The sequence below is a fragment of the Lampetra planeri genome, chromosome 11 (assembly GCF_965212315.1).
Source record: "Lampetra planeri chromosome 11, kcLamPlan1.2.h2, whole genome shotgun sequence".
Classification (NCBI taxonomy): domain Eukaryota; kingdom Metazoa; phylum Chordata; class Hyperoartia; order Petromyzontiformes; family Petromyzontidae; genus Lampetra; species Lampetra planeri.
In genome coordinates this window covers 10,755,269-10,776,406 of record NC_136117.1, presented here as the reverse complement: position 1 = coordinate 10,776,406, position 21,138 = coordinate 10,755,269, and the positions used below count along the sequence as shown (strand labels likewise).

Here is a 21,138-nt window from a genome sequence, read left to right as displayed (position 1 = left end):
AGCCGAATACCTAATAAAAAAACGTTTTTTTTTAATGAATGAACCTGGAACATCCTTTCCTGGGTTGTAACATTCTGCGTAAACATTCCACCAATAATTCGAGGGTTCGCTTTCGTTGAAAATACAGCAAGCCAATGGTAGAGCTCATAAAAAACCCTTTTTTTCGGAGCGGCAGTCAAAGGAGCCAGTCGCCTGAGATCCACATTCACCGTAGAGAGGGAGCACCTATTGTCTGAACTTTTTCGCACCGTACGTCGCCAAACCGTGCTAATCGGAGGTGCGGGAACAATGTCATGATTTCGCGTGCAGGTGGTGCTTTTGACCGACGGCTTACCGAATTCTTTATCCAACAGTGGATTTATCATTGTGGTGATGGCAAACCAAACAACACCTTTTTTTGCGTCAATCCCCATGCTGAAGTGAGGGTTCCTCCCCCACGCTGTGCATGTCATGGTGGGTTTATTTGACCGTAACTTCACAAAGCTGGTCAGTGCAGGTTTGAGGGTAAAGAGCGCATTTTTCGGAGCATGGGACAATCACCGTTCAATAATTAACTTCGCTGCACTGCCCTCTGCTGCCCACTTCATGGACCCGCGGTCTGTGATTGGCAGGTGCAGCGACTGTCATGTAGTGACAATCAGCATTCATCCAGGTTCCAACCCTGCTTAGCTTCTCATATCCGATGGGACTGGGGAGATGCCGGGTAATCCGATTATTTAGCAAAAAATGAATGGTTCTTCAAAACGTGTTTAATTAAAGAAATCGGTACGGTGCGAAAGAAGCTCAACATACATAGACGAAAGAGCATAAGTATTGAAAGGTTCAGGGTTCTTTAAAAGTGACACTCGAGTTCACTTGTTGCAGCTTTTTCCATTGGGGGGCGGGGAGTGCGGAACCCAGGCCAAATCCCAATGTGTGGTTTCCCCAGGGGGAATGCCTTCGGACTGACGTCATCACGTCGAAGCGCAGGGCCCCCCAGAGTGCGGGGCCCGAGGCGTTCGCCAAAATTCGCCATGCCCTCGGCACGGCTCTGCTTGTACAATTGCTCGCTTTTGTATTGCACACACTAGAAAATGGCAAGGCTTTACACAGCCACTAAACAGTCTCTGTAGAGCCAGGGCAATCAAGTGACCTCAATGGGAAATGCAGGATTATTAATTACATTAGTCAATAACTACACAGTGTAGTATTTCAGTTCAGTAGCTTTCATAAAAGCAGATAAAAATCCCACCGTTTACTGAAACAATTTCCAATAGGTGTGGTGGTACATAACGATTTATTATGCAGTAAAGTTAAAGGCCATACAACAATATTAGACGTAAATCATGGACCGGTGTACTGCGAGCAGTACCCAGGTCACTCTTACAAATGAGACCATCTTGGGGGCTCGAGTACAGAAAATGCACGTAAGATCCACCTGGCAGCGATTGTCATATGATCAGCAACTATGTAAGTCAACACGGCAAGTCTCCGTGCAGGTGCTGGCGATATCGTAACACTTGGCTCACGAAAGTGGTTACTAGGGTCCACGTCATAATTTCTGCCACAACAGCCAATCAGCTGGCAGGAAGACGGCCCCCATGCAAAATGGCCACGGTGAAGTCCCTATGCAACATGGCCACCATCCCTCTGGGTGCTTCTGCCGGTTTGCAGCTTCGTATGTGTAGTTTAAAACATTATTTGGACTGTTTTGTGCATTTATGTGTACGAGTCTGTGAGAGTACGTGTGTAATTTTTCGAGTGTGTGCCTGTGTGGTGTATTTGTATGCGACTGTCCACTCGAGTATTTTTTAGACCGCGTGCCTGTGTGGGCCAGTCCCATGACCGCCTGTCACCCAGCCTTCGAAACTTCACGTGGGCCTCGTTGTTGTGGGGATCTGTGGTGAAGTAGCTGACGCACGATGAAGCCGGCGACCCGAGTTCAGATTCCCTCTCACAGCTCACACCAGTGACGAATGTCTGAACCGGTGATGTGTCTCCCCTGACGACTTGGGCGTGTGTACACATAGGCATTGGGGAGACAAAGGGAGCCGGGGCTTGGGTCTGGCCACCTACTCCCTCGCATGCCGATCCGGCCTTAAGTAGGGGCTCGTTAACATGATCTTTGTGTGTCTCGAATACCCATCTGGATAAACACATTAACTTGAACTGGTAATAACATTCAGATACATTTGTAATTGTACCTATCACAATACACACATCACTGTGCATTGTTTCTACAGGCATCCCCTTTAACTAGATACACATGTCAATGTACTTTATCGTGTTGAAATGAAATTAATACACTCTACAATGCAACTATAACAATCGGCATACAAAGAACAAGTCACAACATCCAGCAATCAATAATATATTGCAAGTTTTGGGCAGGTTTGGTTTAATAGTACCATTTGTACATTGTCATAAAACAACAATAAACATTATGTAACAGCAATAATACAATGCAAATGCGTAACTTGTCCATCACGTCACAAGATATAAAAACACAAGCTGGTAGTGTTTGTATTAATGTGCAGTGACGTCTGGCTATTTAAAGCATCTCAAAACAAACAAAATGGTGCGTGTTTGTCGATGGTATCCTCAAAATCCAAAAGCTGTTCCCTCCAAAAACCCTCCAAAACCAGGAGGAGAGATCGTAAAAGAAAAATCGCAGAAGGCCTTTTTAGCGATCACGCTCAAACAGGGGGTGTTCATGCACGAAATTAATCTCACCATTTCAAATGCATCTCTCAGCAGTGTGGACCTCATTGTCAGGAGAAACGTCGTTCAGGACATGGTACTTTATCCATAGCAATGCCAAGCCAGGATGCACGGGGCAGTTTAGCCGAGGCTATGCAAAGAGCAACTAAGAATCTGGCCAGAATGTTGCATATACATGAAGCAGGGTCGTGCATATGGGCGTGGGTACGGGCTGGTGGCAACCACAGGCCCCCTCTCTCTGTATTTAACTGAACTCACTGCCAGAAACGGGGTAAAATTGAGCCAATTCTGCATAATAGGCATAGGTCATGGATTGCAATGGCTATTCTGGCCACATGGAATCGGCGATTATTGTCATTTTGCCCAGATAGACTCAGCAGTACCTAGCAGAGTTGAATTCACGATGTAACCCCCCCACCCCCCATTCTATTTTACAAATATCCCATAGCAAAACCCCTATTAAACTCCCACTTAAATACATTTGAGATTTTGATATGGGAATCACCAATAGATACATCACTTCCGACAGGAATTGTCCGGGGTGGAATCCTGGGAATTAAATACCATATAATTATTGCAGGAATTGCAGCTCTAGTGAGCACACACTGTACATGAAATGCACACCCTGTAGCTTATAGTAGGCATCGACTTTAAATAACGTATCCTGACAAATGCAGTGACATATACACCACCGTTTTCAAACCAAGGTCAAATATGCAATTGCGTTAAAAGAACACCCCACTTAGATGTATGTATAGGCGGCAACACGTTTAGTTTTTGGGTTTATTACCGATTTTCACGAGGCCAGATGCTATACTTTCATGTCCAATTAAGTTCTTGTCATAAGGACAAAGCAAGTGGGCTCAATGGGCGTTAACCACTCACGTGTAGTATGCACGGGCTAAATAAAAAGTTAAAACACACCCAATGGTGACAAGCTTATCAACGTTTGAACACATTTTGTTGTTTGACCATCAAGGCCATCTTGGCCAGCTTAGTGCAAATAATAATAAAATCAGTTTTCAGACAATACTGTAACTTAAGATTGATACATATGTACATTTTACAAATATGTTAACAGAGAAAATCGAACCCATAGTTGGGTTGACATTCGTCTATCGCATATTGCCTGCCTAATTTTTTGCACGTTTCTTAAAACTCATCAGGAGTGTCTGCTGTGGATTTTTGACCTCTTTATTCGGCATTTCTGCCGAATATTAATACCAAGATTCAGCAAACAAACGTGCAGCAAACGTAACCATCAGCACATCACATGTGGCGATGTGCCCGTAAAAAAATGGCAGTCTGTGTAACATTACGTGAGATCGTACCAAACCTCTATAGGTAGTTATGACGGGATTGAATAGTTAAAAACCATTTCAACATACACACATCCCTATCCAAGACAATACAGTATTTTGATTTAGATTGTAAAATAAAGGAAAACATGTGAACACTGACTTTGGTCACTTGAGATGCTGCGGTATTTAGATGAAAAGACTTTCAACACTGAGGAGGCAATAACATGAATCAAAATAATAAAATATCATGGAACAAATGCCAAAAAAGGTGCGCAGGATTAACCTTGCAAAGTCACATTTCAGCCTCTTGGGAGCGATTCACTAATGGACATCTTCGCCGCTCCTGCAGGAAACGAGCTCTTCGCGCGCCCTGCTTTAGGATTTTATCTTCCAAAGCTGAAAGAAAAAAACACACACATAATTTCCCCGGTGTTGGACCTGCACATTTGATAATACAATTCATGCAGTGTTGACTTTGATCAGGAAATGACTACAAGACTGTAATATTTACCATGGCGAGATGTGCGACCATGTGGATTTGTCTAAAAAAACTGAAAGACCAACAATTGGAGGGTAAGCACTTTTGATCTGTGTGAAATTAACAGGTTTCATTTCTTATTTTGTTACACAGAATAACTTTTATGCAATCTATTATGCAAACTTGATTTTTTAAAACACATTTACATAACACATACATAGGGCTCTTATCAGGACAAACCTCAACATACATGGTGCCCTGGCAGAAAACATTTTTTAGTCTCAATGTTTCTGTTTGTCTATCTTCCTGCATCACAGTTTACGTGTCCTGTCTCGCTGTGTCCCCTATGTTGCTGTGTCTGTCTCCCGGTGTCCCTATGATTCTGTGTCTCTGTGCCTCTGTCTCTTCACCTGCATGCACATTCTTCATAACCATAATATATTTTTGGCTCTTCTCACAGCATTACTCCCTTGGCAGCTGCCCTGTTCACCCACACCCAAGACCATCAATATATCATCGCTGTGCAGGTGTGGCTGATGCACGTGTGTGCAAATTATCACACACTCGTGATCTGCTTGTCTCTATGAACACCAACACACTCACCTTGAGGTTGAAGCCCAGGAGGTCGCTGATCACACCGGAGAAGGCCGACAGAATGACCACGCGCGTAATGTTGTAGAGCATGGGGTTCATTGTGAGGCCGTAGAGCCGGAACGGCGAGTCCAGCTCCTGCAAATGCAGTATATGGAGAGCACACATGGCCCTTTATTTGAAAGCCACTGGCAGCACACACAGCCAGACTTCCCGGGTGCTATGCCCCATTCTCTCAGTTGAGACCTGTGCCCAATGGCAGGTCCTTGGCTCAAACTCCCTCCCCCATCCTGTCCGATCTTGAGATCACGTAATAATTTAACTCTACGGACCTAGTTATTTCTGGTCGCCAAGCAGTATTCTTTTTTTTCCCTCTGGGACTTTTTCCCAACATCATTTCTCCCAGAACTGCCTTCATCAAGCTTTAGCTCCAGAGAATGTCCTATATTCATACGTGATGAATGTTTCCACATTGTTCTAATACTTCTTTACTCCTCCTGAACCTACCTCAGAACTTCCTCTTTCCATCCAATCGAATTTCTCCAGTCTTAAAAAAACAAACGCACATCTAAAAAAAATGTGTTGCCACCCCTCCTAATATTATAATTATTGAGTTATCGACGAAATATTTGGGTGTGCACCTTGAGCAGCTTGGTTGCCAGCTTCAATACATTGTTCACAAGGTTCAGCTCTTCCTTCTTGTTCGGCTTCTTCTCCATTTTCAGGTACAAGTTAATCTGCACACAAAGCCAAACGTATCCGACGACGAGCCAGAAAAGGGGAAAGGTCAAACCACTGGAACAAGAAAATCTCAAGACGGTGACCGAACAGCAGGGGTCAGCGACCCACGGCTCCGGAACCGCATGTGGCTCTTGAAATTTTCCCTCAAAAAATGGCTTTGCTTGTTATTTTGGTTGCCGATCTCTGACCATGCAAATCCAGTTCACCATGGAAGTCCAGTTTACTATGGGCAGGGGTCGACAACCCGTGGCTCCGGAGGCACATCCGCATCATTAAGGACCGCTTTGTGATGTCATTTATTAAGGACCGTCTCATATTCACATTCATTTCGGCTCTTGAAAAAAAAGCCTATTCATGTTGTTTTGGTATGCCGACCCCTGCCGTCGAGCAACAGACTTCCAAGCATAAGCAGGCGAGTTCAAATCCTGGCTACGGGTGACCGCCCAATCGATACTCCAGGGGCTGGTAGAAAACATGGCATCAATCACAGGCGTGTTACCTGCTCCGTCAGCAGAATGGACGTGTTGCTGTATTTTTTGTTCGTCTCCGAGCCGAGCGTGACGAAGCGCAACAAGAATATTCCCAGCGAGAGGCTCCATGCCAGCAACTCCCAGTTGTAGTGAACGTCGAGAAAGGTGCTGTGCCCGTTCAACAGCTGTCCGCACACGCACGCACGCACGCACGAACCGTGTGTTAAAACCAGCGGCCAAACGTCATGACGTTCCCACACACCCGCCTTTTTCTTACATACGGTGGAGAGTTGATCAAACATGTTCATATGTTCCCTTCGACATTGGTGAGCTGGTGGATGGCTACAGTAGCTTGGCGAATATCTGAAATGCTGCCGGTAAATTATCACAGCAAGCAGTGGTGTTAATATGTGTTCCATCAATTGAGTTCGGTGACTATACACAGTAGGCAATTCATTTTCCATTGGTATAGAAGACGTCCTCACCTACTGTGCGCTGTTCTTATGTGATTTAATTCAGTACCCACTGGCTGACACTGTTTACAGCACTGTGCTGTATGTTGTGAGTTAAGTCACGTGCAATTACATCCATTTGATGTTTTTGTAACTTTAACTGGAATTGTACTTGAATCAGGTGCAGGATAATCTGCCCAAGCTGACTTGCACTGCAGGGAGTTATTACTTGGCATTCATTTGTGTTTGTGCAGCGTTTAAATTTCTTAAGTGACGGTTGTTTTTGTTCTGATTTCTCGGTGTGCTTTGTTTCCTCTACTTTTGTTTGTTTTGCTTTGATCATTTTGGTGACCCAGGTCACTCAGGTCACTCTTGCCAATGAGACAATCCTGGTCCCTTGGGTTCTCACCTGGCTAAACAAAATAAACAGATTTTTTTTTATCAATGAATGAGGATAACGCTGACCTGGGCACAGCAGATGAAGACCACAGAAAGCTCCAGCAGGAAGGCGGATGACACGATCACGTCCACCGAACGTTGGGGACCCCGCCTCTGGAGTGAACACAATACACACACAACACTCAGTGAACGAGTTAAAAGCTTCCCAATGCCCTGGTGTGGCCGGGACAATACAGGGTTCACAAAGACTGCCCCTGGTGTCCCCCGAAGCCTAATTGCGATTTGATCCCACTGTAAAATATTCTGGCCTCATGCTCAACTCAGTTATGGGCAAAGTGCGAGGCTACCTGCGGAGTGGGGAGGGCTTGCAGAGGAGTCTTCAGGGCCTATGAGCGAAGCCAATTTCAGAAAGGGCAAGAACACTCGCTGTGTGGGTGGGGCTCGTGAGTGTGTGGCCGTGGCTATGTAAAATTGGTGGGGCGGGCAGAGGGAGCAGCTGCCAGCTTACCGTATCTCAGTTGAGCCACCCAGAAAATTAGCAGCTTTAAGATAAGTGCACGCTTGTATTTAAGATAAGTGCGCACTGTATGGTGATACAGAAATAGACGTCCACCTATTGCAAAGTTATTTACGCGTTAAACCACGTAGAATTCACTTTAAATTTTTCTATTATTTACGATTCTATTCAAAACTAGCAGTCTACCACACTGCTTCAGAGAACGGCGCAAGAAGAAATCAGAACTACGCTGAAGTGACATCAAAAGACCTCTTCATCTGCACTTGGGGGTACATCCTTTCTTTGCACTGCAAAGAGGGTTCAAAGCAAGTCGATCAAAATGACATCTGCAATCATTAAAACTGAAAAAAAGCTAAAGCATATATTTTTTGTAAATACGAATCTTTTTTTTGTGCAGTCATTAGTAAACAGACAGTGGCCACCAACTCCCTACACTTGAGGACCCAGCTTAATCACAAGCACGCATAAGATGGATTACAACCCCGAGGTCTTAGTAGTACCAGATCAGTGCGCTGTCAGCCAATCAGACACCAGTATTACCACACAGTTGTTGGAGCTATTTAAAATATCATATCTAATCTAAGTGAGCATGCCCCGGGCTGAGCCATAAAATGACGACACGGCTGTAATATGTACAATGTCGATCTGTGCTACCGTGTGGATTTGTCATCAATCGACTTCACGTTGAACAAGATGCACACCATTTTTCGATTTAAAGCTTTCGTGACTGCAGGGATTCATCTTCTTGGTTATTTCGGTAAAGTCACGTAGAATAAAAATAATAAAAATAAAACATAATAAAATAATTCTCACGACGTTTCGGCCACAACGCAAGACGGCTGCTTGCGTTGTGGCCGAAACGTCGTGAGAATTATTTAATTATGTTTGATTTTAATTATTTTATTATTTTCCTTCTACGTGACTTTACCGAAAGAACCAAGAAGAAGATGCACACCTTCAGGTACGAGCGCAGCGAGAGCCACATCTTGATGTTTTGAACTTTCTTGAGCCGGAAGTGGGGGATCTCCGACTTGCGCGCCCGTCTGGCCGATGTCAGGTGCCCAAACAGCTTGGCGAACAGATACCGCTGTCGCAGAAACACACCGCACGCGGGGTCAGGTTTGCAGGGTGCACTGGCTTGTACTTCCATGCTGGTCAGTGCGTGGTTGGATTGTGTTGAACAATTAAGACACAATGGCATGTATGTTGAAACTTCTTTCGCACCGTACATAGGCAACCGTGCTAATCAAAGGTGCGGGGAAGGACAACAAACTAAACACAAAAAGCAGTTAAAAAGATAGATATGCTATATGCGTAAAGGAGTGTATGACTAAAATGTATTACATAACCCGCAGTACTTTTATATGTTATACTTATTTCGTACTTGCACTTCATTATCAATTGAAATAATTTCCTAGCTTCATAAAATTGCGTCCAAATTGCGCATTGGGTTGGAGTGAAGTATTTTCTATTCTAGCTTGGCATCGTGGTGCACAGTTATAATCCAGCGATGAGAAGGCATGATGTAAATCGGTAAATCTCCTTAATCTTATGGGTTTTCAAGGCCAAGTGATGACAGTACATCACGTGGAACAATGAATATGTCTGTGCAGACTTTTCAGTTTTTTATCCTCGTATGAATGGTGGGTTTTCTCCGGGTAATCGATTTTAATCCCACGGATGTATATATGTATGTTGAACTTCTTTCGCACCGTACTTAGCAAACCATGCTCATCAGAGATGCGGGGGAAGGACAACAAATTACCTCCTTAAATTGGAATTGGCCAAACATCCGAATGCAGGACCCTCTGAAGGAATCTCAAGAATCGGTGGTCTCAGTGCCCTTCAACGGGCACCACCGCTATCCACCTCACGCCACCCTGCCCAGCCATATCCGACAGGCACCACCTGCTTGTAGGTCTTCTCGGCGACGGAGAGCATGAAGAAGAGCAGCCACACGAGGCACACGCGTTGCACGAGGCAGATGACGACGATGGCGGCGGCAGCCGGGCCGGCGCCCAGGCCCAGGCAGCACCAGAGCACGTCGAGGGGGGACGCGGCGCTCGCCTGGTCCAGCCCCATGTGCCACAGCAGGCGGAAGGCCAGCGGGAGCGCACCCAGCAGCAGCGTCACCAGGTTGCTGAACACGTGGTATACCTGGCCTTGCTTGTACGTGTTCACCTGCCGGGACGCATATTCAGGGTCGTGAGATTCGAGAACGTCGCGATTTTTTTGCATAAGGTCGCAATCGTTACACACAAAGTGCTCGCCACAACTGAACCACGGTAACTTGACGATCTCGTCAAAGAACATAAACCCTCAGACGAACTCCGGCTATCCTCACAGCAGCGGCTTTTGGCTAGCCATCGAACAAAGACAATCACCGCATTGCGCGCTTTCGGATACGCCTCTGCGGCCGTCTGGAACAGTTTCTTCCATGATTCGGAATTAATTGGATCTATCCACTTATCACCACCATGCACCAATCATTTTCAATATTTAAACTACTCTTAAATTGGAGTGTGTGCAACAAATTCCACGCACCACTTCTCATGGCCGAGGGCTGTAAGTATACGTGTCGATCTACTTATAACTCCGGTCAGCACGGTTGGCTGCGTACGGTGCGAAATAAGTTCAACATAATTACAATGTGTTTAATTTAAAGACATTACGGATGATAAAACGCACACAAGTTAGGTTTCCAAAAGAGACGTACATTTCCGATTCGCTATCCAATGCGCATCCCGTGCGTCGATGAACATCGCGTGGTGTATAACTTTCGGAGGGGGCATCGGCCTGCATTGGTCTGTGCAACATACAATCACTCTTCAAGGTCGCCACGCTTGCGGCACTGGCCTCACCCGGTTCATGATCATGCCGCTGATCTCCAGGACGGACATCTCGGCCTTCTTGCACTCGTTGGCCTCCCACACGATGGCACTCACGCGCTCCAGCCCAACGGAGGAGCTGCCTGGGAAGAACAGCTGACTCTGCTGGGAGAGAAACATCGTCCGTGTGAAGACAACGAGCACGCAAATCTCCGGTGGTGGGAAACCCACTGCCCGCCACTTCATTTCGCACCTCCGATTAGCACGGGTGGCTACGTAGGGTGCGAAAGAAGTTCAACATACGTAAGTACATTTCATATGGTGCACGGCCACGGGACACCCACCTCTTTAAAAAGGCTCACGAACAAAATTTATCTGAGATTGCCAGCATCTTGGCTAAACTACTCAGGCAAGAGGGAAATATTTAAGATCTGGCAACAACACTGATTATAATATTAGAGTGTTCAGTCACAGCACTTCTTCATACACAGTCCATACGCACGTTTTTTTTTATTATTGTCAATGCGTTGTCCCGCAAAAATATCCGAAAGGATTATTCAGCTCTCAGTCAGGCGCAAAGGTACCAACAACTCTGATGTTACACCCAGCAGTAGCGTTCTTTCTTCTCAACTTGTTATCCATTACGCAAGTTCAGCCAAGCGGTAACTTTCTACCACGCTCACGTTTAAGTTGGGTAAAACTCCCAAAGATTTAGAAGTACGTAGAGCGAAACATCGGGCATCACGTCAAACGGCACAAATGAACCACAATATCTTGCTGATCTCGTCAAAGAGGATAAACCACCACGCGCAACTCCGGTCATCCTCACAACGGCCTTTGGCTGGCCATCGAACAAAGACGGTTACCGCATCGCGCACTTTCAGATGCGCTTCTACGAGCCATCTGGAACGCTCTTCTGATATTAGGAAGCCACTGGAGCTATGCACTTTCAAATCATCTCGATTGAAAACTAATTTCTTAAGAAATGCTTTGTACGTTTCGTCAGTTGTCCTTCTCCCGTACCTCCGATTAGCACGGTTGGCTACGTACGGCGGCGAAAGAAGTTCAACGCACGAACCGAGCTCTCGACAAGAGAGCTGCGCACACTCGCGAGCTCCTGGCGGCGCCGGGGCCAGCCCACCTGCTGGAAGGGGTCGTCGCGCGCGCGGGCCAGGGTGGCGGCGCTCGCCACCGTGTCCTCGCTGTCCGTGGAGCCCGTGGAGCGGCACTCGGCGCCCAGCAGGAGGTCCTCCCACAGCAGCTCCTCCGTCTCCGACTCGGGCCGCGTGCTCTCCGAGTCGTGGCGCGACGTCGTGCAACTGCGCGAGCTGCAGCTGCCCGACGAGCGCAGCACCTCCTGCCAGAGGCGGCGGGAGCGGCGGGCACGGCGGACAGGGCGGTAGGAGAGGGTGCGGCAAAACGGAGGTGCACAAGGGCACATATATACACTCGTATATATGATATACAAACGTGGCCTCAAAGCGCACCTAGGTTGGCACAGGCGCCGTGGTGACGTCACCATCGCTTTGTGGCAAATGGTGGGTATTGGTATGAAAAAATACACAAAGGCAAAGATCCCCTGTATAACCTGAACAGACTGTTGTGGCAAGTGCTGTTAGCGAGCACCTATGGAGGCCGGCACGGCACACAAAGGGGTGGGTGGCCAGTACCACGCCCGACCGCTTTTTCTCCCAAGTGGCGATGTTTACACGCCACACCAGGTACTCATTTGAAGCCGAGTCGACCTAGGAGAAGCCCAGGACCGGTGCAGATAATCGTCACTGGTGTTGGCCGTGAGCGAGAATCGAACTCGGGTCACCGAGTTTGAAGCGCAGCGCCCCTAACCGCTGCACTACTGCTCCCCACTTTTGATATATACACAAACGCATATACATATACACACACAATGGGCTGACATGAATAACCCAGTAGCAGCCAAGGAATGGAATACGTCACAGGGGACGTCCACCGAGCGAAGAATTTAGTCTGTGTGCTAGATCGCCTGAGGTGGCCGTAGCGGCAGCCGGAGCAAAACTTCAGCACTGGATTGGCCATGGCTGATGATGATTACGAAAAACACGAGAACGAGCACACAATGGCCAAGACCCACGCTACGGCCTACACAGGCCGTTGTGGAAAGTGCTGTTAGCGAGCACTTATGAAGGTCGGTGCGGAGCTCGAGGTGGGGGTGGCGTGGTTAGCACTACGCCTGGCCACCTTCGTCTCCCCAGTGCTGATGTTTACATGTGATTTCTGGCAATTATTTGAAGAGGCACAGTGCAGAATCAGATCAAATGTGCCACTCGTGTTATGCTTGGCTGCAAATCAAACTAGGATGCTGGAATTGTAGCCCAGTATACAAACCATGGAGCCATGTACAAAGACACACACACAACAAGCATAGGAAACGGCATTGGATGGGAGAAAATGGAAACAATCTGATGTAACATGTCTACTGTACACAGCAGAGGTGTGGACTCGAGTCATGTGACTTGGACTCGAGTCAGACTCGAGTCATGAATTTGATGACTTGCGACTCGACTTGGACTTGCATAACAATGACTTTGTCCCACCTATGAGATGTGGACTCGAGTCATGTGACTTGGACTCGAGTCAGACTCGAGTCATGAATTTGATGACTTGCGACTCGACTTGGACTTGCATAACAATGACTTTGTCCCACCTATGAGATGTGGACTCGAGTCATGTGACTTGGACTCGAGTCAGACTCGAGTCATGAATTTGATGACTTGCGACTCGACTTGGACTTGCATAACAATGACTTTGTCCCACCTATGAGATGTGGACTCGAGTCATGTGACTTGGACTCGAGTCAGACTCGAGTCATGAATTTGATGACTTGCGACTCGACTTGGACTTGCATAACAATGACTTTGTCCCACCTCTGGTACACAGTATATATTCCAGTTGCACATCAAATGAAGGTCTGTTGTGGAAGATCATTTACATTTGCATTTAAGTGCAGATGCGCCATCATGGCTTTGCACGGATACCATAATTTGACAGTGAACTTAGAATGTGCATACATTTCCCTTCATTTCATGAAAGTAAAGTGACTTTTCTCCAATGCTCTAACGAAAGGAAAATGCAACAGCTGGACCGAAACCAACATAAAGCAGTGTATTGATTAATAACAAAAACCGCTATCGATCATTTTCTCAGCGCAAACAACACAAGGCAATGTTAAGCAAAATGAAAGAATGGCGCAACAGGACAACACATGGATTCAGGAAACCTTCAAAGGTCAAATCTATTAATAAACATTACTTATGATTGGAACCGTTGGCTAGGCGAACTAGTCGATGGGAATCAAACTGTAAAGCAAAACAGAGACGTTGTTAATCTGGACAGGAAGAGGATGGCACAGGCTTGAAAGGAAACAGGGTCACAGTTAAAAAGCAAAACCCAAATGTTAGTATGATTCACACATACATCAAGAAGAAGCGGGCGGGGGGGGGATCTATTTAGGCAGAGCCCAGAACACATTTACACTTCTCATTTCCAAATGCCACGTTCCGTATTGATAACCTCGAAGGTTTTGATCGCTAAAAAGGCTGTTTTTAACCCAAGTCAATAAATGTTAACTTGAATTGCACTCAATTCGATGGCCATTTCTTTAAATAGTTGTTGGTTACAGCTTCTCTATCTGTTTGTCACAACCGGACCAGAGGGCACACACGGGCAAAGTGTCCCTAACAGGGAGATCTCGCCAAGCAAAACAACAAGTCCCTCCTGGTTCATGTCACCACACACAGGTGCAAGGGTGAGTCACTCGCTTGCATTGTGTACAGAGAACCTATGGTTTTCAATGGCTTTCCATAGAAACTGTCGGGTCTGCTCGGGCCTGAATGTCAGAAACGTGTCAAGTGTTGCCTTTACAGAGGCTGGCTCTAACATTCTACGATCACGTAGCCACTCGCACAACATGTTTTGTCCTGCGTCATTCCAATTAAGACAGCATGCCCCCGAGCAAGGCACTTGCGTACGTCAGTCGTTGCTGCGGCCAGAATTCTTCAAAAAGGTCACAGTTGTGGACGAGCCCGTGCTCGCGCATACTCGGAATGCAATTTGTAACCTCGGCTGTCACAATGCAATTGCCATTTGGCCAATTTCAGTCAAGGACACTATGCCCTCCGTTCACTCGACATCATGTGCGTTTTCAAGCATATATAAATCATAAGTAGGACTTCTACACGGTTTGGCAAAAGTGTCACTTTCGCGCACACAGCCGCAGGGATCTCCAGCGTGGCGGCGGGAGAGACACAAATCAAACACAAATACAGAATAGGAACAGAAGGGGCTTCCAAGCCATTGCTAAGGCGCTGCAAGGACACTGAAAAGAGCGACGCAAGAAAACATTGCACGTGCGCAAGCTTCGACGCAGAAGCATCTCTGCTCTGCAAGGCAAAAACGTCTGCGAATATTATTGCAGCTCAGCATTGCCTGTGGTGGCGACGGAAGTGGGGGGGGGGGAAGGGAGAGGTGGGGAGAAGCCCCCCCCCCCCCCACCGTTGGTACCTGGCAGCACTGTGGGAAAAGAAAGGAGTCGTTCTCTGATCGATCACAACTCTCAGAGCCGGAGGCCGTGGCACCGTCGCGGGTGGCGTGCACGCTTCCCTGCACATGGGCATTACGGGTGCAGACACGCACGCACATACGCACACAAAGACAAAGATCCCCCGTAATAGCCTTAGTAAGCCTGTTGGGGCAAGTGCTGTTAGCGAGCACCTATGAAGGCCGGAACGGCACACGAGGTGGGTGGGGTGGCCAACACCACGCCCGGCCGCCTTTGTTTCTTTTTTTACACCACACCGGTTCAGATATTCGTCACCAGTGTTGACCATGAGCGGGAATCCAACTCGGGTCGCTGGGTTCGTAGCGCAGCACGCGAACTGCTACACTGCCACTCCCCACACATACGTACACAAACACAAAGATTCCCCCATATGGCCTTAACAGACTGTTGGGCCAAGTGAACATACATGCACACGCATTCAGGCAAGTGAGCATACATTCACACGAGCACACGTATGGCATGCAATACCGGTTTGCCTTATGAAACACTTGGTTTAGTGATCAAAGGTAGATATAGTTCCATACGAGACTGCAGGGGGTCAAATTAAACTGTCTGTCGTTAAAATAACTTTTTAAGTGAAAGCCACCTGCATTTGCACACACTCGTGTTTTCAATTCGCAGCACGGAAGAATACATTTTAATCAAGCAGCATTGGAACAGGTGTAAGAGGCAATTATTTACAAGTTATTCAAATGACATGCTAATTTACGTTTACAATCATAGCGATAATATCAGGGCCAGGACAGAACAAACATAACAAGACACTACAAAGGATGCAAAAATAATTGATTCTTGAATCAAGCCATGGCTCCCGAATGATAACAATTATTTTAATCTCCTTCGTGATAAATTTGTGTACGCTTGTTAATGAGCAAAGCATTCCCATGTAATTAACACTCAATCAAAACCAAGGGGCTTCTACATAAATGATCACGATCTATCTTTACAAAGCCGATAAATATGCAATTTGACAGCAGAGCAACTGTAACAAAGGGAGGCATGGGTGACAGTTGATGAATTTCCATGGTGGCCATCCGATTGCTCTATAAATGTATTACGAATGGATGACAAAGCGCTGATGGATCCTCATGATAGACGACCAACCGCCAATAACGCGTTTGTTTTAATGGTTTGATGCAAGACTGAAGGCGCAATAAAAAAAGAAATGATTTACGATTAAGAATTCAAGATAGATATTCATGCTACGCAGGGGGGAGCATGGACACATAACTCTCCTGTTAAATAAAAAAAATGCAGTGTAAAATTCCCTGCTCGATTAGCGAAAATCACAGCATTAGATGGGGATTACTTACTGTTGAAAAGACGGTGGGGGGGGGTGGTTTGAAACTTTTAACGTGAACATTCCTTCCCTCATTTACATAATTGAAACAACAAATTAAATTATAAATATCCCGCTCACGTTTGGTATGTTAACAGTACGGGTAAATGATGATATTATTTCAGCTGAAAAACATTTTATTTCTGAAGACATTTTTGGAGGTTACAACTCACTACTGTTATTTTTCATTTGATTGATTATGTTTACAAAATAACAAGCTATTTCTTTACTAGGTATGCAAAAATTTACCCCAACGGTGATTTGTCCGGAGTTGGAGTCAGGATGCAATTCAAGAATCAATTCTCTTTTTGTCTCTTTGGTAACGTCTGTATTGTTTCTCAAATTGTGTGTCTCATTTGTATTGTTTGGGTCATTCCATCATCCTAACGTAACATTAGCATGTCATTTGCATTCAACATAAACAACCTCCTCCCATACGCATGATTACATGTGCATACCTTCAGCGTATACATCAATTTTATTTGATGAATCAACAAATCGTTCTAGGCATGTTCTTTACCTATCAAGGTACATGCTTGGTCAAAATGAATGCAAGTACTTTTGAAGTATAACTTACATCTAAATGTATTATACTCTTTCATTGGTTATTATTACTTAATCTTCTCACGTTATTTATGATCCCGCATACCCTTGTTACTGTCGCTATTTGACAACACGTTGGCGGCAATGCTTTATTTCACCCACGGCAAGTCACAATGGCCTCTCTCACCTGGTTAACAATCTAACGCGCCGCCACTTTGCCGCATCCTCCCGAGACACGTTACGCGAGAAAAACGCGTCACGACGGTTACCGCTAGGACAAGGAGCAATCGGCGCCAGCGCCGGGGGGTGCGGGGTCAATGTGAGCGTGCCCGTACCTCTGCGGAGCAGTGCTTCCTGCAGTGCGTGTGAAGCTTGCGTTGTCGCAGCCCGTCGCACGACGGACGCTCCGCGCCGCGACGGTACACCGGCGTCTCCGGGGCCCGCAGTCCGCCACCATCTTCCTCGCTTGACAGGTCGTCCGAGGCAGCGGGGCCCAAACGGCCTGCCTCCTGAGTCCCGACAGGAGTCACAGAAAAGTGCGTTGCAAGCGGTTTTCTATTTGATTAAATCGCTGTCCAATTCAGGTGAGAAGCGTGTACACATTGGCTCCGTCTGTCCATCTGTCCTTTTGTCCGTAGCGAGGGGCACTATTACCCCCCTCCTTTAAGAGGATCTAATATTACGAGACTTTAACATCAAGTTGTGGTGCTATTAGGCACTTGCCCAATTGAAACTAGGCCAAAATAATCCAAGGGTTGCCCACAATTTGGAGAAACTCCAGAGCACAAAAAGGACTAATTACAAATATGCAAAAGATGTTTGATTTCATAGCTCCCCGTTAGTTGCCATGCTAATTCAATATGAAGACAGCACATACTACAAATAATGACATAATCTGTACATATGATGTTTCTGTGTTTTTTATAATTCTCTTACAATTGTGCCATCGGCATAGTGTTAATGGACAATGTATCCATTCAGACCGCTGGCAGGGAAGCCGACAACTCCTTGTGTTAGAGAACGGTCCGTGGAAGCAGACAGCATCGAGCTACTTCTGAAATCTCTTCACGTGACCGTTCTTATCCATTCACTTGGACGTGCACTTTCTGCTTCAGATAATTTTTTGTTGCATCGAGGACAAATCGATGTTTTACTTTTGAAAAACCAAACATAATATGACGTGTGTTTGTGCAATGATTGGCGAGTGGGTTGAGACAAACTCACTAGTTTTGCTAACCTTATTTAATCACGCCACGCGAGTGCACATTTTTCCCCACACACGCACGCATACACCCCCCGTTTGCCATGCGAGTATATGACGGCACTGCCACGTGTGTTTGTGTGTGTGTTTACCAGGGCACCGCCCGTACCTGCTTGCCATGTGACCCCTGATGGGGGCGGCCCTCTGCAGAGAGGGCCTCCACGCGGTGCGAGAGAAGGGGGCCGCCCCCGGCAACGCAGTGTCGCGAGGCCTTCCCCTCCAGGCAGATGTAGCCATTGTCAGTCTCGGTGGACTTCTCCTCGTAGCGCTTGCTTTGCTCCGGCCTGGGGGTGCGGAGACGTTCCCAGGGGACTCGTTACTAATTCGTTGCGTGACGTTTGTCACTTTCGTAAAACGACGACACATTTTTGAACCTCGGCCCTTCAGAAAACGGGCAGTAGTTATTAAGATCGGTCACCCTTCCCACTTATGTTCTGAAATCTGGAGAGCGGTGGCACCCTGAGCTATTTATTTTAGGGGCAAACCGAAAATGATTCTTGAGTTATATCAGAGCTGGTCCTGGGCACCTTCACACATCTGTCCGAACCAGTGTGGTGAAGTATGGGAAAAACCCCCCCACAAATAACATGGTTTGGCATAGCCTTTATTCAATAGTGGATTGTCTAAGGGCTATAAACTATATTTTGAAGAAAAAAACCCACAAAATGTTTCAGCCATGGACAGAGACCCGGCCATAAATTTAATCCAACAGCACAAACACACAGGTGTGCATGTTGGTGTGGGAAATGCAATGCACCCATCTGGCTAAAGTTTTAGAAAATTCCTGCAGGAAAAGAGAGGTGAGAGATCGATGCTAGGTCCAGGGCAAAAACAGGGTAACAAGCTCGACAGTGAAATACACAAATTCTCACCCAAAAAACAAACATAAAACATGAGTAAGCTATCCCCATCCACAACAAATGGGTAGAGTTTCATTGGATAAAAACTAAACAATATCTTTTTCTCTGATGTGTTATGTCTGACATGGAACCGGTGTGATTTTATTGATGAAACCCGACTTAAGAGCTCCTGAGCTCACAGGGTACTTCAAAGTAAACTGAACTAAACTGCACTGAACTATTAGAATGTGATTTGGACTCCAAGCAGTCAGGGATAATTTTTCCCATTTAGCATGGGATTCGGGCTCTGACGAGTAAGAATACAACAATTCAAGTGCCGCCCCAGCTGTACGATTCAGGATGACGATTTGATAAAACAAAAACATTTCTTCGTGTGCCTTGTTTGTTCCATGTCATATATTTTTTTAATATCGGGTTTGTACAATATTATTTTCTCCATTATCCTACATGCTTTAGAATGCCATTTATGTAAAGTTTGCATACATCGTAAATAATGTATTCTCACGTGCATGACTCCATGTACATAATTGCTTGTATAAGAATCAACGTGACTCGATTCATCATTTCCAGCACACTCACGAGTATTGCTTCCAAGTGAAATTCAAAAAACTTACCCAGATCAAGTATCATACGCAATCTATTTTGATTCAAGCGGTGAGCGAGTATTATTGTTGATGTTGTTGAAGTGTATGTATGTGTAGTGTAGTAGCGCCGGCTGGTGACCAAAAGCGGCAACTGTGGTGTACAAACAGTACACACGCCAGTGAGCGACAGTATACACGGGTGTGTCGGCAGAATGGAAGAACTGGGCCAAGGGTCATGGAGGGGTCCATCGGGAAGCCCCTGGAACCTGCTAGTGGGTTCGAGAAGGGGGGCGTGGCCAGGCCAGAGCGAGGCCACGCTGCGAGGATAAAAGGAGCCGTGAGCCATAGCTCGAGGCTGTTCGTGGGAATCGTATCGTCTCGTTGCCGTCGTCAATGCCGTCGCCACTCGATGTCGCACTGCTAGATAGCCTGTCAGCTATCTTAGAGTTAGCACCATCGATGCGAGACGGCTAGTGTTGTGTTAAGGCTAGCGAGTGACTAGTGTGTGTAGTCGAGATCGTGTGTGTTAATAAAAGGTGCCTCCGCAATTATCGTCTCCGAAGTCCTGCACTACATATGTATGTTGAACTTCTTCAGCACCGTACATAGCCAACCGTGCTCAATCGGAAGTGCGGAGGAGAAGAGGAGGAAAGCAGCACTGACCCAAAGACACGATGTCTCCCCCACGCGCGTCTCAGGGCCGCCAGAACCCCGGGCCCGTGGCTCCCACCGCCTGAGCGCCTGAACTCGTCCTGGTTATCGGTGGTACTCGAACCACCTCCATCTTTGCCAGGGTCACTCTGCGACGCTTTACGCAGTCTCCTGTAGAATTCGGTGGAGGGGGGGTGGAGGGGGGGTGGTGGGGGGGGGAGAGGAGGTCTCTTACCACACTTTTCTACTGGCACACCTGTGCCGATCCAGTGTAGGGCTCTCACGGCTCGGGTGGTTTTCCACTGGCTATTTGCCGAGCCGAAAACCAAACTGCTACTACGCTCGGCTCAAAATTAGACATCTGAACCTAGCCCTGGCTCAAGCAGGGCCGGGCCCGGGGCTCATGATGCAATTCAATGCGTGTGATGTCAGCCAGTAACTGCGAAGACACGGCGTACAGCATCATGCACGTGCGTCTTTGCCTCGTTCAATGTGGGACATCAGCGGCACAACTCGGGTTCTGCAGTGGAAAACAACTTGTCACCTTCCAAGCCGTACTGGGCTGGTTTGGCGTGGCCTCGGAGTGGCTCAGTTGTAGAATAGTAAAGAGGTATCTGCCGCCCTGCCTGGCGTGGCATTTAGGAAATCAGCTGTCTCACAGGCGATCACAATGCCTGTGGCCCTGTTAACAGTGTTGAAGGAGCTTCACACCAAATACAGTGAACGATTCATCACGACAACAATACGCTTTTTAGCACAACAGAATCGGTATATTTTCATGAATCGTGGTCATAAGTAAATTTAAGAATTGAATATTTTTGTCTTG

General features: G+C 46.6%; 1 protein-coding gene across 6 annotated transcripts in view; it reads right to left on the bottom strand.

Moving 5' to 3' along the window:
• Window positions 1–2,360: 2,360 nt before the first annotated feature.
• PHTF2 (putative homeodomain transcription factor 2) overlaps window positions 2,361–21,138 on the bottom strand; it is a 40,485-nt gene continuing 21,707 nt past the window's right edge. For 3 of the 6 annotated variants that reach the window (XM_078598823.1, XM_078598824.1, XM_078598819.1), the window contains 13 exons: window positions 20,325–20,483; window positions 18,327–18,501; window positions 17,292–17,465; window positions 15,017–15,115; window positions 11,619–11,834; window positions 10,511–10,642; window positions 9,558–9,830; window positions 8,605–8,736; window positions 7,199–7,285; window positions 6,311–6,466; window positions 5,712–5,807; window positions 5,083–5,208; window positions 2,361–4,397 (listed from right to left, as the gene is read on the bottom strand). In XM_078598823.1, the coding sequence (XP_078454949.1) occupies window positions 4,377–4,397; window positions 5,083–5,208; window positions 5,712–5,807; window positions 6,311–6,466; window positions 7,199–7,285; window positions 8,605–8,736; window positions 9,558–9,830; window positions 10,511–10,642; window positions 11,619–11,834; window positions 15,017–15,115; window positions 17,292–17,465; window positions 18,327–18,501; window positions 20,325–20,483 (1,846 nt within the window). In that variant the 3' untranslated portion in view covers window positions 2,361–4,376. Of the gene's footprint in view, window positions 4,398–4,512; window positions 4,553–5,082; window positions 5,209–5,711; window positions 5,808–6,310; window positions 6,467–7,198; window positions 7,286–8,604; window positions 8,737–9,557; window positions 9,831–10,510; window positions 10,643–11,618; window positions 11,835–15,016; window positions 15,116–17,291; window positions 17,466–18,326; window positions 18,502–20,324; window positions 20,484–21,138 lie in introns of all 6 variants that reach the window. The other 3 variants (XM_078598821.1, XM_078598820.1, XM_078598822.1) reach the window with 3 other exon arrangements.